Source organism: Pagrus major, chromosome 13 (genome assembly GCF_040436345.1).
Source record: "Pagrus major chromosome 13, Pma_NU_1.0".
Taxonomy (NCBI): domain Eukaryota; kingdom Metazoa; phylum Chordata; class Actinopteri; order Spariformes; family Sparidae; genus Pagrus; species Pagrus major.
Window position 1 is genome coordinate 19,887,693 of NC_133227.1, and position 14,169 is coordinate 19,901,861.

Genomic DNA, 14,169 nt, shown 5'->3' on the forward strand with positions numbered 1-14,169 from the left:
GCCTGTTTCTGAGAAGTTAACTTTATTGCACGCATTATCAATAAAAAAGCTTTTTTTCTCTTCTTTCCCACAATTTTTCTCTACATCCAAAACAGGCTTGCAGGATGTTCTTCCCTTTGCAACACACCATGATCACTACAACATTTTTGGGGAATAGCTGGTTGTTTTATGTGACAACCCGGGACTATGTGCGGCACATTTAAAGGGTTAAAAACCACAGATTGCAGTCAGATCTCTTGTGATCATTTACATATGGTATTATTATTGTTTTCCTCAAGTATTTGTGAACTATCGCCTTTGGTCTTGCCCATGCAACCCCCTTTAACTTCCAGAAAGCTCTTGAAGACAAGATAAAGTAAAGCAAACTTACTTCATTCATACCTAAAAAAACAAAGAGAACAAAACATGATCAGTACTCTCCTTCACAGTCTACATGTATCCCTATGGTACACATTAGCGCCAACACACGTATTTGGACATTATTCTACTTTATTCACATTATATTACAATCATAGATATATGACACTTGTTGGGGGAAAGACTGAATGTATCGTACATTATTTTCATTCCTGAAAATTGTGATTAAGAGCCAAATCTTCACGATACAATCACAACTACTGTGGGGTTGCTTTCCTTATTGTACAATTATAAAACAAATGCACAGAAAGGGGGAGAAAGAGTCACAGAGTTGTTTGAAACATTATCAATATGTCCTGATATATAGCAGAAGAACATACTCTAACCCGAAGATAGTGTCAATATGACTTTATAATGATATACACAGACTGAGAGAGAGAGAGAGAGAGGCAGAAAGAGAGATTAAAGAGATGACGGCAGGGAAGAGAAAGGCAAGAGACAGTCCAACCTCCACCCCAGAGTTTAACCACCCCCACCTCCCTCAATAACCCTAGTGTCGTACTTTTCCAGGAATGTAGTTACGGTCAATGCTTTCCTCTTGCAGAAACATGTGAAGACAGCGCTCGTTCTGGGCCAAGGGGTGACCTGCAATTCTACAGATACGTACACACAGACGGACAGACATAAGGTTAAGCCGTGTGAAGGGCTTAACATCTTTGGTAATGTCTGACTCTGCTAGATAAGTGGATTTCTGTTTAGGCTCACACAGTTTGTGGCTAGAAAATACAGCTTTAAATATGATTTACACCTAAAAACATAGTATGTACTTTAACGTATACCCCTATCACACTGGACAAAAGTCCCACTAACATCTGGCTTTCATCTTATATGTGAATAAGTATAATCAGCATTTACTCCTGTTTCAACAGACTTGGGTATTTAGCTGCTCTGGGGTTTGATAGGCTGTGATGGAAACACAACACCCAGGTGAACACGCTAATATTCGCCCCTCTTCAGAAGCAATTATACTGTATGATGTGACAGGTGTAGAAGTTAAGGCTGCTGGCTTGTAAGTACTTTTCCATCTGTCTTTGATCAAGCAGCACTCGAACATCACTCAGTTGACACCGAGTTTGATAGAGACTGAAGCAAAAGACATTTAAAAGTAACCGTTGTTCATGGCTTCCGTGCTCGTCAGCTTGCAAATTTTGCTGTCATCTGGATGAAGACTGATGAGGATTATGATTTGCTCCTTACTATTAGTAAAATATCAGAAAATGTTGAGGCTAATTATTTTAAATGGTTTCAATTAAAAAAATTGCAGTATCGACACTATCGACTGTATTTAATCTTTTTTTTATTCTTCTCTCTGACAGCAACTTGACACATGCACTTCTGAAGTGCCTATTTAGTCCCACCTCCTCCAGAAGTAAATTGACTTGGATGCTGTTGCGCTTAACAGACAGCAGCCTTGTTATATTTTTTTTCTAATAAAAATCTGAAATGTTATTCCCTTATCGTCGCGTCAATTGTTCCCTGTGGTATCGAATATGGATATTTTTAAAAAGGTATTGTATCGAAGTTAGGAATTCCAGTATTGTGACAATACCACTTTCTACTGTTCCCTGTTTTTACGCTGCATTCGTGATGACGAATGTGGCACAAAAGACACAAAAAAAAAAAATCAGAAAGGCAAACTTGTCTCCTGGCAATGTGAAAAAGTCTAACACCAAAAGTGGTATTAGGACTGTTGAAGTGACTGACCTGTTGATGAACTGCTCCAGGCCCATTCGCCGCTCCTCAATGAAGGACTCATCAAAAAGGCCCTCATCTGAGCGGAATGGCAACTGTCTCTTCAGGGCTTTGCCCGGCAGAGATGGTACTACAATCTGCAGGTGTCGGGGGTCAACACAGGTGATAGCAACAATGAAAATTATGAAGTCAAAAATCCACACCTGCTGTGCTGTAAGGTCAAAGCTGCAGCCATTTCTATAAATATACTAAACTCACATTTTCATTTACTATCAACACAGAGGACAAACCTACAGTGTAATCATACTGTTTACTTTACATGATCATCCATGTAGGGCTTCTATTGTTCTAAATGCAACACAAACATCGTCACTCATCATAATCATAATTATTAGTTTGTACCCACCAGCCTGCTTAAATGATGATCCTGAACCATGTCATTATTGTGCACTCACCTTACTGTCTCTTTCCAGCTCATTCTTTAACCACTCAAAGTCACTGTATCTTCTTCTCACACAGGAATCCTTCAGTTTGAAAATGGGAAGGTTTGTCTACACAAAAAAGAAGAAAAAAAAACACACAATATAGCCACTGATTTAATCTACATTCAATCATTACGGGTTAGGGTTAGTTACTATCATGACTGAGTGCTGAGGGTATTGTAGAAGTGCCTTCAGAGACAAAGGTGTGACATAACATATCTCTTACTGCCATATTTTGACCAAATTATTGTGATACAAGTCAAGAATTAGACTAACAAACTAGTCTAGGGTGAGAATTGTTCTTTTCCCGTGTAAATCTCTGGTGGTTGATTATTTTATGGGCAACAGATGATTTAGATTTCATGTCAGTAAATAGGGAGAAATGAGCGTGCCCCAATGGTCCGTGCAACTGATGGCGGTGATTCATACAAGTTTCGCTCAGTGTTTTTGTGGTTATTGAGGGGGAGACCCTTTAACATGACTTCCCCATGATTCACTGCTGTAGACAGTGTGAGTGGGCTGTAATGAAAAATGTGTTCCTGTAAATGTTGGCTGGTTTGCTTTGGTCTGTCTAAAGTTGTGAGTCAGCACTATTTAGATATGTAAATGAACAAAAATTAACATTGATTAGTGGACTTCACCTCCGGGGTTGCCATGTTTGTTTATCATAAGTGACCTTGAGCTTGTTTTTCTGCAAAGTCGCTTACAAATTTTTGCGGGTTGCATATTTTTTGGGCTTGTTTCCCAAGTGTAGCTGCTTCTTTGAGCTTGGTCCCATGTTTCCTGCCTACCCTGTCAAATGAAGCTTAAATGCTATAGTTTGACATGTTTTACTGTCAGTTTACAACGCTGTTCCCTCCGCCCCTCCCTATCCCCCATACACAACACAGACACGGATGACATTTTAAAGAAAAACAGTGTGATTATAAAAGGTATTTTTTAGCTACCGAGCTAACAATGCCAGGGACAGGGTGGGCGAAATATGGGAGAGTGGGAGTAAGAGACTGTGTTGAAGGACTGGATTAGACGTCCTTAGATGGGGCATTCAAAGGCATTCTGCAGATACTGTAAGTTTAGTGTGAAAAATTAAGCAATCATGCAGATCTTCTTCAACATGCCAGTTTTCATGGGTGATAATGCAGTAGCCTACTTGATAAAGTGCAGTGATATGATTAAAATCCCAAATACGAGGTTATTCAGTGACATTTGGCCCGCTCATTATATGCAATTTAAAACATATCAAAAAGATGTCGATCCAACGTCTCTGAAGCCGTCCAGTGGACAGCCAGAATGAAAGATTTTTTGGACGTCTTTTCAATGTTCACTATTGATGTCCAAGTGACATCCTTACAGGGTTCAAAGTTTAAGTTTCTACAATGAAGTTTTGACATCTTTTCAACTTCAGTCAAAGACGTCTAAAAAGTTTCTTGTCGCTCAAAATGAAAGTTTTTCTGATGGCCAAATTTTACTCCATGCAGCAAAAGCTGCAGAAGGAGTTTGAGCCGTGCACTCTACCAGGAGAGCTATTAATCAGCTTTATTACAGACCATGTTTTGGTCATCCAACCTTCATCAAGTAGGCTAATATTCCAAGTTCTTTAGACATCTGTGACTGAAGTTGATGCCAAAAACTACATTGTAAAAGCTTTAATTTTGAACCCTGCAAGGATGTCACCTGGACATCACTGGTGAACGCTGAAAAGACATCTAAGACAGGCGTCATCTTTCATTCTGGCTCTCCAATGGATGTCTTTTGGATTTGTTTTTGCAGAGTGGGTTAGGGTTTTGTTTTGTTTTTTTTGTCAAAGCCAGGTCGCTTCTTTTGGGCTTGTTTCTCTCGCCAAATCTGGCAACACTGCTCACCTCTGCTCCAAAAAAACTATCACTCAGTGGCTGTACACCTGCATGAGATCACGAATGTTATTGGCAAACTGTCCAACAAGTAGAGATGCACAAAACACCATGAGTTTCAGGAGCTCTTGTCGAGACAAGCCTAATAAGTCTCAATTACGCAATCCCAGCTTTAGCATAAGCTTCCTGAAAATGTGGCTCTCAAACTCAGCTGTGTCAGGGATTTCACAGCCTGTCCCGCTCGTACAAACTTAACTGCCAGTTGACCAAACGAGGAAGTTAAACGTGCCACACCTCTTACTATGAGTGCAATTGTTCGTATATTTACCATTAAATAATGAGAATTAAAAACAGGCGACACTGCAAACCACTTCTCCCGTTTCCATACAAACATCGACATTGTTAGCATTACCATTTGTTTAGCTACGTCGCTAGCGTTTTCACTCGCCTCATGTTTACTGAGCAGTAGTATCGTTTCTTGTATGTCTGTTGACGTCGTCGACCGACCTACTTTCACATCTCTATACGCTGGTAATGTTAAATTAGTCCTTACTTTCTTGCCAGGGAATATCTAAGCGCCAGTAGCGTTTAACGTTAGCTTCTAGCTTCGCTGTGTCTGCTGGGACTCTCGTGATGTTTCATTGCGTTTCACAGGATTTAGTTTGTTTTAAAAGACTGTAACTTTAACTCTAAACAAGTCACATGGCTGAAAACTGTATGCATGCTCTCACCACGTACGGTCACAAAACTTCAAGCTAGTTACACGCCAACCTTGCTGCTTAACCAACTACATCAAGCAGCCTCTGGTAAAAAAAAAAACCCACACTTGCAGGCCGCTGCCAATCCCCGGTGCTTGATTTTTACTGGCGCGCCATCTTGAGCCACTCCAAGCGCCGAATGTCAACGTCACAGCCGCGTCCCTGCGCTGACTCCGGCACAGCGGCTAGGTATGCTAACTGGCTAGCAACAACACTGTAATTACCAGTTAGCCTAGCGAATAAAAGCTAATGCTGCGAGAAAAAAAAAGGTGTTGTTTTGGCTCGCGGTTTCGGACACCTACCCGCATGCGAACTTCGTAAGTTGTGTACCGGGTCCGTCCAACTCCAATGGTTTGTGGATCATAAACGTCTATTTCCAGAAAATTGCTGGGGGGGCCGTAAGCATCCAGCAGGTCCTGGGGCTTGGAATTCAACCGGCGAGTGTCGGCCACCTCTGACATTTTGTCGGGCTGTAATTTTTTTGGACGACCAACGGCGAATTCAAACCAACTAAATGCACATTAAAATCTTAAATCTCATCTGAAGACATCAATTGATTGCGATAGCTGATCGGTTCAGCTAAGGAAGTAGCTGACTTGTGTATCTCTCTCTCTTCTTGCGGGGGCCAGCCGCCCTGCGCCCTACCCTTCTTGAATCTGAAAAATGCGTTGACTCAGTTCCGTGCTGTGCGGGACACTGCGCTCCCTCTAATGGGCAATGAAGATAAGTGGACGGGGCAGATTGAACTAGGTTACCCTAATATCATGTACTGTTGCACACATTTATTATTTATTTAGATTTATTTAGCACACAGGAAAAAAAATAAAGCAAGACTGCACAGCTGAGATACAGATGTTGGACACAAACATTAAAATACAAGTATAAAAACAAAAAACAAATTTAAAAAGTACATTCAAATACAGTAAGACATTAAAAATTAAAGGAATATAATACACAGATTATTATGTTAATCTTGATATCAGCACACTAGATCACCTGAGTATTAGACTATCAGTAGTGGTGTCACTATACATAGTAACTAATGGCTTTATTGATGCATAATAAATTATTCAGCAATGCTTTGTAGATCAATTGCAAGAGCTTAATTAACTATAATGGCACTCAGTAGAGTGCATACCTCCACCAAGGCCCGACAGTCGCCTTTAATTCAATCAAGCCGAATCCAAATTCAAATAAAACAAATTTATATCCGCTAGATTTGTGTTTTTATTTGGATCTGCATCAAATTATAGCTACTCACTCATAGACACCAGCCACCTATATACGCCAAAAAAAAATCATCAACATCCATGCATTGTACCCTGTGAAATTAACAAAAACATTGAAAAACACCTTATCTCACAATGTTAAGAAAGTCAGAAAAAAAACAATCATGGATTCATCCTTTAATCCAAAAGATAAAGAGGTCTATTGTGTGCTGAGACTCATTCTCATTCCAAGTTTTGTAGAAATCCATTTGGTTTTAGCAAGATTTCTGTAATCTCGCAGACAAACCGACAAATGAACGGACGAAAACATAAACTTCTTGGCAGAGGTTAGAAAGTGGTACCTGAGAACAATAAATGCTGCCTTCCTAGACATTATACATTGTGTTAGTCGTCAGTACTTTACAGTTAATATAAAGAGTCATATCTCAAATATCATCACATTACTATTAAGGTGTTTTGCCCAACATATTGGGATATTCCATTTTATCAATGTCAGTTATCGATAAAAATGCAATTTTCCTGAAAGTATTTCCCCTTTTTAAGTTGACCTAACTTTCAACCAGCTATTGAAATGCTTCCCTGAAATAGCCAAAGAGAAGTGAGTGAATGATATCATATTTCAGAGTCTGTAAATCATATACCCAGTGCAGAATATGAACTAGTCTCCAATTTAAGCAGAAGAATAAAACTTCAAAGCTGAAAATAAAGCTGCAAAAGTTTTTTTTAAATTGTTTTTTTGGCCTTTGTTGATAGGACAGCTTCAGAAAGATGACAGGAAGCAGGGCAAAGCCTCTGCACATTGGACCCGTTCTACCAACTGAGCTGATGGGCGCCCCAAGTCAGTGAGTTTTAAGAAACATTGGATATTATATTCCTCATGCAGACTTTAATATATTCACTTGTCATAAGTAAGTCCGTAATGTGAAAGATTTTTCTCTCATAATAAACTATGTTTTAGGAGTAACTGATGTGTTTTTAGAACATTTATTGTTGTTGTTGTTAACCTTAAACCAGACGTTGTAAGGGATTAGAGGAAGTGATTGTTTTAAATGCCCTTTGTCTTATATGTGAGGGGAACTTCCATTGTGGTCCCCTGGTGTAATGAAACACACAGATCACTGATAAAGGTAGGACTCACAGTAAATATAGGTCATTTATCCACTTTTTTGATCCTTGGTCTTGATTATAAACCTTAGGTAAAAACCCAACCGTGCCTGAGCTGCCTCCTAAACAGAAACCTTCTCCGCCTCCTCAGATGAGACAGACACTGTGGAGGTGGAAGAGGAGCAGGAGGTAGACAGGTCTGACCCGTCCAAAGGGATGAAGACGGAGCAGTCGGTTTGGTCGGTCGTGATGGAGGAGGTGGAGCAGTCGGAGCTGTCGCTGCTGGACTGGGAGACAGGAGAGTACTCGCGGACGGGACAGACATGCTCATTGTAGTTAGGGTAAAAACTCTCAGACTTCAGGCAGTTGGACCCTTGAAGCCATTCCTTTAAAAAAGAAGTTGTAGGCTGCTGAATGTACACTCTGTCTTCTCATATAATCCTTTCAGTGACTGCCTAAAAAAAAATACAAATGTTCTGTGCACAGAGCTCTGGATGCTACTAACCTCTTTGAAGTTGAAGGTCGGCTTGGGAACAGGCACAGGCATCAGGATGAATCTGACCCTGTATGGAAGGAAGGCACATTTTCACTCTTAGACGATCAACAACAACTCACGTTTGTTATGTTTGTTCTCAACTCTTGTGCTTGTTTTGTTTTTGATTCTGCTGTACATGACCTCACTAGCATCTCGTGACGACATAATCTCTCAAAATGTTTTGAATTACAAAGTGCTTTAAACAAACAGCGTGCCATTTCTGCCACTAGGGGTCTCTCATCAAAACAAAACAAGAGACATAAGTAGCGTGAAATCATGAAACCTATCTGGTGTGACTCAGGTGGAAATGTTCATCGACAAACTATAATTCGCACAATGTTTGGTCATGTTCCTTTCTCACTTTTTGATTCTTTCCAGGATGTTATAGCAACATTCGACCACATGAAACACATCGTTACCTTGAGTAAATGTACAGATTTCTCTGGTTTGAGCTTTGGGATAATGTTAGTGCCCAACTCAAGAAAATATATAACATTGTCTAGTTGTTTTGATGCAGAAATGTCACAATATCTTTAAAAATGTGGCTTTTATTCCCATCACCACTTACATTTACTCTCCCTTTAAAATTCACATTTCTACAGCATAATGCTAACAGCTGATAACAGTTTGATCAGGAACATGTTGGTGGTACTAAAGAAACTACCAGGATTTACACATGACATAGGTGCCAACTCACCTTTCATGGTGCAGCAACATCATGACCATTAGGATGAGGGTGAGAGCACCCAACACATACATCACTGGGGTCCACACAGACATTGAACCATCCTTTGGAGGTAATTTGACTGTCAGGTAGAGAGAGAGAGAGAGAGAGAGAGAGAGAGAGAGGTGTATTGCAATGATTTCATAAAAACAGCAACATATAGGCCTACTCTGTGTTTCACAAAATGGTGAACCTCAGTCCATCCCTGCTTGTGAACCACCAAACTTGTTTGAAATATGTTGCTGGCATCAAATTCAGAATAAGCATAAATTTATAAAAAAAATCAATGAGGTTGATGACAGAAAACATTAAATATGTTGTCCTTTTACTGTTGTACTGTACTGTTTTGCAGATTGTCGCGTTGTTTGATATATGTTAAGATTGCCAGTAGTAGTACTGGCTGTGATAGGCTGTAAATGGGCTCTATTACATTTCTCGTCATGAAAGCTGATTTATCAACATGCATTGTATTTGGGAACAAACAAATAACAGTGTGTACCTCTACCAACACTATGCATTATTGTCAAACTGCCAATTCTGGCATGATTTTGATTTACAATTTAAATGTTTCCTGTTTTATTTTGTAGAATTCATCCTCATGTGTCTTGTTGTGACTTTCAACGTCCTGTCTTAGTCTTTTTTCTTGCCCCTTTTCTATGTACTCCTGTTTTATTTCTTAATAAGTCCCTATGTATTAAAGACTGTGTTTTCCCTGTAATCTTCGTGCGTTTGTCTGTTTCCCTGCGTCAGTCCTGCGTTTCCGTTCTCCGTTCCTGTTTTTTTCCTTGAGTCTCTTTGTCTACTCTTCTTGTTCTCTGCCCTCATGTTTTATGCAATTCTGCCTGTGTTCCCCCGAGTTTCATCCTGGTTTGTACTTTATTTAGTTTTTTATTTTCTTTAGTCTTTTGGATTCTCTCCATCTTGTTTTGTCAGTATTGTTGCCTGCCCTTTTTGTGGCCTGGATTTTAATATTTGGACGACAGTTCACGTTATTAAAGCTCGCTTTTTGTTTCTTAACTGTCATCGTGTCTGCATTTGGATCATCATCTTTTTGCAAAACCAATAACAAGTTTCACATATTCGAATTCATCAATGATCATAACGCTTAAATCTATTTTCACAGAACCTATGTTCATTTTTGAAGAAAGTATAGGAAATAAGTCATGAGACACATCTGGTCAAATTTTAGTCCCATTTAGGCATTCTAGCTCATAATAACTTTAGCATGTGACTGTATGATATTAGGTAATGATGCAGTTTCTATTGGTTGCTAGCAGAAATCAGTGATTACTTCATTCTTTTAATACAAACTACTCTAAGTTACTGTACATAAGCTTTATTCACAGCAGTCAATTTTGCAATTTTACCTGTGCTGTTGTTGTTTCCCCAGGACACAGGCTCACTCCAGTTACTCCAGATGTTAGATTCTGCACAGGTTTTCCCAAATTTGCTCCGCACCTGAACCTCATAAAGTGAACTGTTGGAGGGCAAGTTGATGCAGTAATTCTGAATCCCAGTACTGACAGGATCTGACTAAAATGGATAAAAACAATAAAAAAAGGTAAAGAAACATGAACAAAAAAAGATTATTAAAGATTGAATGGTAGCTTTTTTATTCCTTCAATTTCACCTACATTCCAGATCTTGTTATTGATCCTGTAGCGAGCTTCACTCTCCACACAGCCTGAATAACTCTGGTTCCAGTAAAACCACAGGTTGGCGTCGGTTTCCATCTTAACAGTCAGGTTGGTTGGTGGATATAACATGACTGGAGACAACACAGACCATTCAATGATAGAGAATATACAATGTGATGAAAAGGTAATGCCAAATGCTAACATTGTTTTTTCCTTGCCTAGAAAAAGATTATAGATCTAAGTTACAGTAATTCTGCACTAGTAGATATAAACAAAAATTCTTCCCATAAAATTAAACTGCCTCGCCTTCATTAATTGGTTTACTATTTTGAATAAAGCCTCCAAATATTATATTGCCCCCCAGAAGATAAGCATACCTTTTTCTTTAAGCTCATGCCGCTTCTCAAAAACTTTGTTGCCATGTTGCAGTTTGGTGTGAAATGTGCTGAACCTGTCGTTTCTGTTCAGATAGAGGTGGTTACATCCAGTGATTGTGCCGTTCTCTGACAGATAAGTGGTGCACTCACGGCAGTTTTTATTTTCGAACCTGCATAGAAATTACATTTAGTCATTCACACACAAGGCAAAGTATGCAGCAAAAAATGCGGTAGTGATCACTTAATCTTTCAGTCATCTGCCACTGGAATATTTGGGAAATGTTGTTGTTGAATTGACACAGAAAGGGTCACATATCCCATTGGCCTGGGGACAGGATAAATTAAACATATTACAATATGACAAGTTTTTCTTTTCTTTGTGATGTTCCTGTCTGTAATTTACTAAATTGAGATATTAGGGCCCATATTTATTTATATTTTATATTTATTAAACCTCTAAGGGGCCTTCACCCGTCGCAAAGTGGTGCACAGCGCAGCACAAGTGTCTTCAGTTTACAATGAGGTCCCTTAACTCCCTTAAGTGATCACATGATTAATCGCAAACAAGAAAAGGAGCATTTTAGTTAAAAAGAAATGCCATTAACAGCTTTTTATCATTTTTAAGTTTGAGGGTGAAAGTAAAAGTGAGGGATTTTGACTTTTATCTTTTATCAAGTCCAAAATGTTACCCTTGGCAGTTTGATCAATTCAGATGTCTTTACAAAATGTGTTTCATGGTTCGAATTTGCTCGGGTTAAAGTCACAAGTTATACAAACCAGCCGTAGAAGGTGTAATTGACCTCTGGAGTCCCCCGCTTATTCCAGGAACAGTGGACATATTCCATATGCACCACCAAACAGTCCACATCTGTCAGAGACACAATAGGGATGGGACCAACAATTCATGAAGAAAACTGAACAAACATCATCAGAGTGACACACACACACTCACACACAAGCTCGCACGCACAAACATACACACACACACACGTAGACTACAGTAATAGCAGTCCACTCACACACACATAACTAGGAAATGGTGACTCATGACATCATGGGGAATTTACAAAAAAATGCCCATAACTGACAGTTTAATTCAATTTATTATTGGAATTCAATTTATTATTTATTCAATCATTATTTATCCAATCACAATACAAACATTGTTTACAATATGATGACTTAATTATATTTAAAGACACATGTGCCATCCACGTCTTCTTTCTAAACTGGGTTTTATTTTTTCGGAAAGTTACCAAAATGATAATGGTGATAATGAAGATTTCTGTTTATTATAGATTATTTCAATACAAGAAGACAAGAAAGGCAGATTCACCCCATGACAACCAAATGTAAAACAATATGATTAGATCAGCAAGAAGCCCTTTAGCAAATTGAATAACTGCTCAGACAAATACAAATAGTTTAAAGACAGTTATCACTGATGTCGTAGTTTACCTATAATTTAAAAAAATGATTTGTTAGACTTAAAAAGGTTTTTACCTGGCGGTTTCTTGGCAAACACATGTCCTGTCAGACAGAGAAGTAAAAGCAGGCGAGTTGGCATCGTGGAACTTTGAAATAGGAAGCTTTCAGCGAGAGCCAGAGGTCGTCTACATCTGAGTTTCTCTACATTTTATAGTCACTTCCTTGTTCGCTGCTTGATTGTCGTGGGCTGCTTCCTGTCAACGGAAACTGATAGGGCTGTATATTCACATGACATGGCTGCAGACAGGCCTCATGCTGTATGCAGCCTATGTATAATGTAAAATAACACACAATTTTCTGATATATTTTATAATGAAATTTGGTGAAACCAAACACTACATTTATTTGTTCATCAATCCCAGTTAAGTTCTTTTCAAAAGTTGTATAACCAAATTCTTAACTTTCAAAAATATATCATTTAAAGTGAACAAACTGAATACCTTATGCAAAGTGGTCTGGCTGAGGCTGGGTCACAGGTGACCATGACATAAGCCTGGGTTCTGGGCCAGACATACTGATACAGCTGCTAAATCCAGGCCCATTTCATGTGCACCTGCATGAGCATGGCTGCCAGATCTGGACCACCTGTGGAGTGTAATTCATTGCTGTATGTGGGCCGAGTGTAAGTGGCTGTGTTGCCCGTCACTGGGTCGAACCGACTTTGCTATGTGGTGTGTGTTTGTGTATGTCTTTCTGTAAAAATGTGGTAATGTTACGTGAATCCATTTAGAAGTTATGCACCTTTATGTTATTGGCCACCACAGCCACTACCACACCTGCTTTTAGCCAACTGGCATGAACACAAACACTTTCACTTGACCTCCATGCCAAATTTCAGCCTCCAACGGTGAAAACTATGCCTGCAAAAGGGTGGGGAAATTTTTGTGGCCCCAGCAACTGACTTACAGACTGATAAAATCTATGGAAAATGTCTTGCCGGCCCATGCAGATAAAAATCTGTTTTGCAAATTTAGCTTTATAGCAGATAATAAAGTGGCAGTATGTTTCAACACTTTTAGAGTCACAAGGATATCTGACAGTTGTACAGCACATGCACAGTCAATGTCTGTTTCAAGGATAGCCATTACCGCTCTTTACTTTTTAACAAAAGAAAGATAAAGTAGAGAGAGAGAGCTGTAAGGTTTTTGGATGAAATGTGAATGCAATAGTTTACCAAATTCAAATTTCAAGATATTGGATGTTTCCACCAGCATATGAATGAACAATGTGTCAGAAAACTCTCATGTTGCCCCAATTAAATTATCTGTCAATCATTATTTCTACACTTATAACAAGCAACCAAGAGCTAAAATGTATCTCGTGCATGACATAGGCCTGTGCATGTCGCTTTCTGTGTGCGCTCCAAACTTGAGTTTTGTGGGTTTTTGTTTCCTACCAGAGGAAACCATGTCAAAAATAATGATTGAGTAGGTACATCTAGTGTGTACAACAGCACCCAGGCACATTTTCTAATCTTCATTGAATAATCAAAGATATGCTGATATTTTAAGAACCTATGTGCTGCAATTCTGGAGAAACTAACCCTCCAAATATGTACAAAGATTCACAGAGAAGAACACAAAATGCGTACAATGGCAAAATACACAATGCTGAAATAGGTTTTGTAATGTTTCCTTAGCACATAAACACGGTCATCTTCTGCCCACATCAGCAAAATTAATAATTTCATCAAGAACAAGCACCCAACCCCCATATTTGCGTCAAACCTTTAACTTCTCATTTGATCTCTGACTCAGTTGAAAGTCAGCTCATCTCAGCTCATTTCCAGTGAATCGGACATTGGGTTTTTTTTTTCTTGTGAACATCCTGTGGTTTTACTGCTCTTTTTCCTGTTTTGTGTCTTTTACACATGAAC

The 14,169-nt window shown here is 39.1% G+C and overlaps 2 protein-coding genes across 3 annotated transcripts; both read right to left on the bottom strand.

Annotated features, from left to right (window-relative positions):
- Window positions 1-364: 364 nt before the first annotated feature.
- On the bottom strand, window positions 365-5,850 carry snx12 (sorting nexin 12). 2 transcript variants are annotated; one of them, XM_073480167.1, is made up of 5 exons: window positions 5,502-5,850; window positions 2,565-2,660; window positions 2,122-2,246; window positions 920-1,010; window positions 365-381 (listed from the first exon to the last, which is right to left on the bottom strand). In XM_073480167.1, the coding sequence occupies exons 1-5, from the start codon at window positions 5,658-5,660 to the stop codon at window positions 376-378; spliced, it is 477 nt and encodes a 158-aa protein (XP_073336268.1). In that variant the 5' UTR covers window positions 5,661-5,850; the 3' UTR covers window positions 365-375. The 2 variants fall into 2 exon arrangements, with proteins under 2 accessions (XP_073336268.1, XP_073336267.1); XM_073480166.1 differs by lacking the exon at window positions 365-381 and having other exon boundaries at window positions 908-1,010.
- A 116-nt stretch (window positions 5,851-5,966) lies between these two features.
- On the bottom strand, window positions 5,967-12,449 carry LOC141007759 (cytokine receptor common subunit gamma-like). The gene is made up of 8 exons (XM_073480163.1): window positions 12,309-12,449; window positions 11,583-11,673; window positions 10,806-10,975; window positions 10,426-10,559; window positions 10,159-10,324; window positions 8,765-8,873; window positions 8,038-8,095; window positions 5,967-7,918 (listed from the first exon to the last, which is right to left on the bottom strand). The coding sequence occupies exons 1-8, from the start codon at window positions 12,370-12,372 to the stop codon at window positions 7,655-7,657; spliced, it is 1,056 nt and encodes a 351-aa protein (XP_073336264.1). The 5' UTR covers window positions 12,373-12,449; the 3' UTR covers window positions 5,967-7,654.
- Between the last annotated feature and the right edge of the window lie 1,720 nt (window positions 12,450-14,169).

What these genes read in the sequence shown, in the direction of transcription:
- snx12 (XM_073480166.1), bottom strand. Translation starts at nt 5,660, where the DNA reads ATGTCAGAGGTGGCCGACACTCGCCGGTTGAATTCCAAGCCCCAGGAC. An exon ending in CTTACGAAGTTCGCATGCGG is followed by an intron (nt 2,661 to 5,501) that starts GTAGGTGTCCGA and finishes TTTTTTGTGTAG; the next exon opens with ACAAACCTTCCCATTTTCAA. An exon ending in AGCTGGAAAGAGACAGTAAG is followed by an intron (nt 2,247 to 2,564) that starts GTGAGTGCACAA and finishes CGACACCTGCAG; the next exon opens with ATTGTAGTACCATCTCTGCC.
- LOC141007759 (XM_073480163.1), bottom strand. Translation starts at nt 12,372, where the DNA reads ATGCCAACTCGCCTGCTTTTACTTCTCTGTCTGACAGGACATGTGTTT. An exon ending in TCAATAACAAGATCTGGAAT is followed by an intron (nt 10,325 to 10,425) that starts GTAGGTGAAATT and finishes TATCCATTTTAG; the next exon opens with TCAGATCCTGTCAGTACTGG. An exon ending in CGACCTTCAACTTCAAAGAG is followed by an intron (nt 7,919 to 8,037) that starts GTTAGTAGCATC and finishes TCTTTTTTAAAG; the next exon opens with GAATGGCTTCAAGGGTCCAA.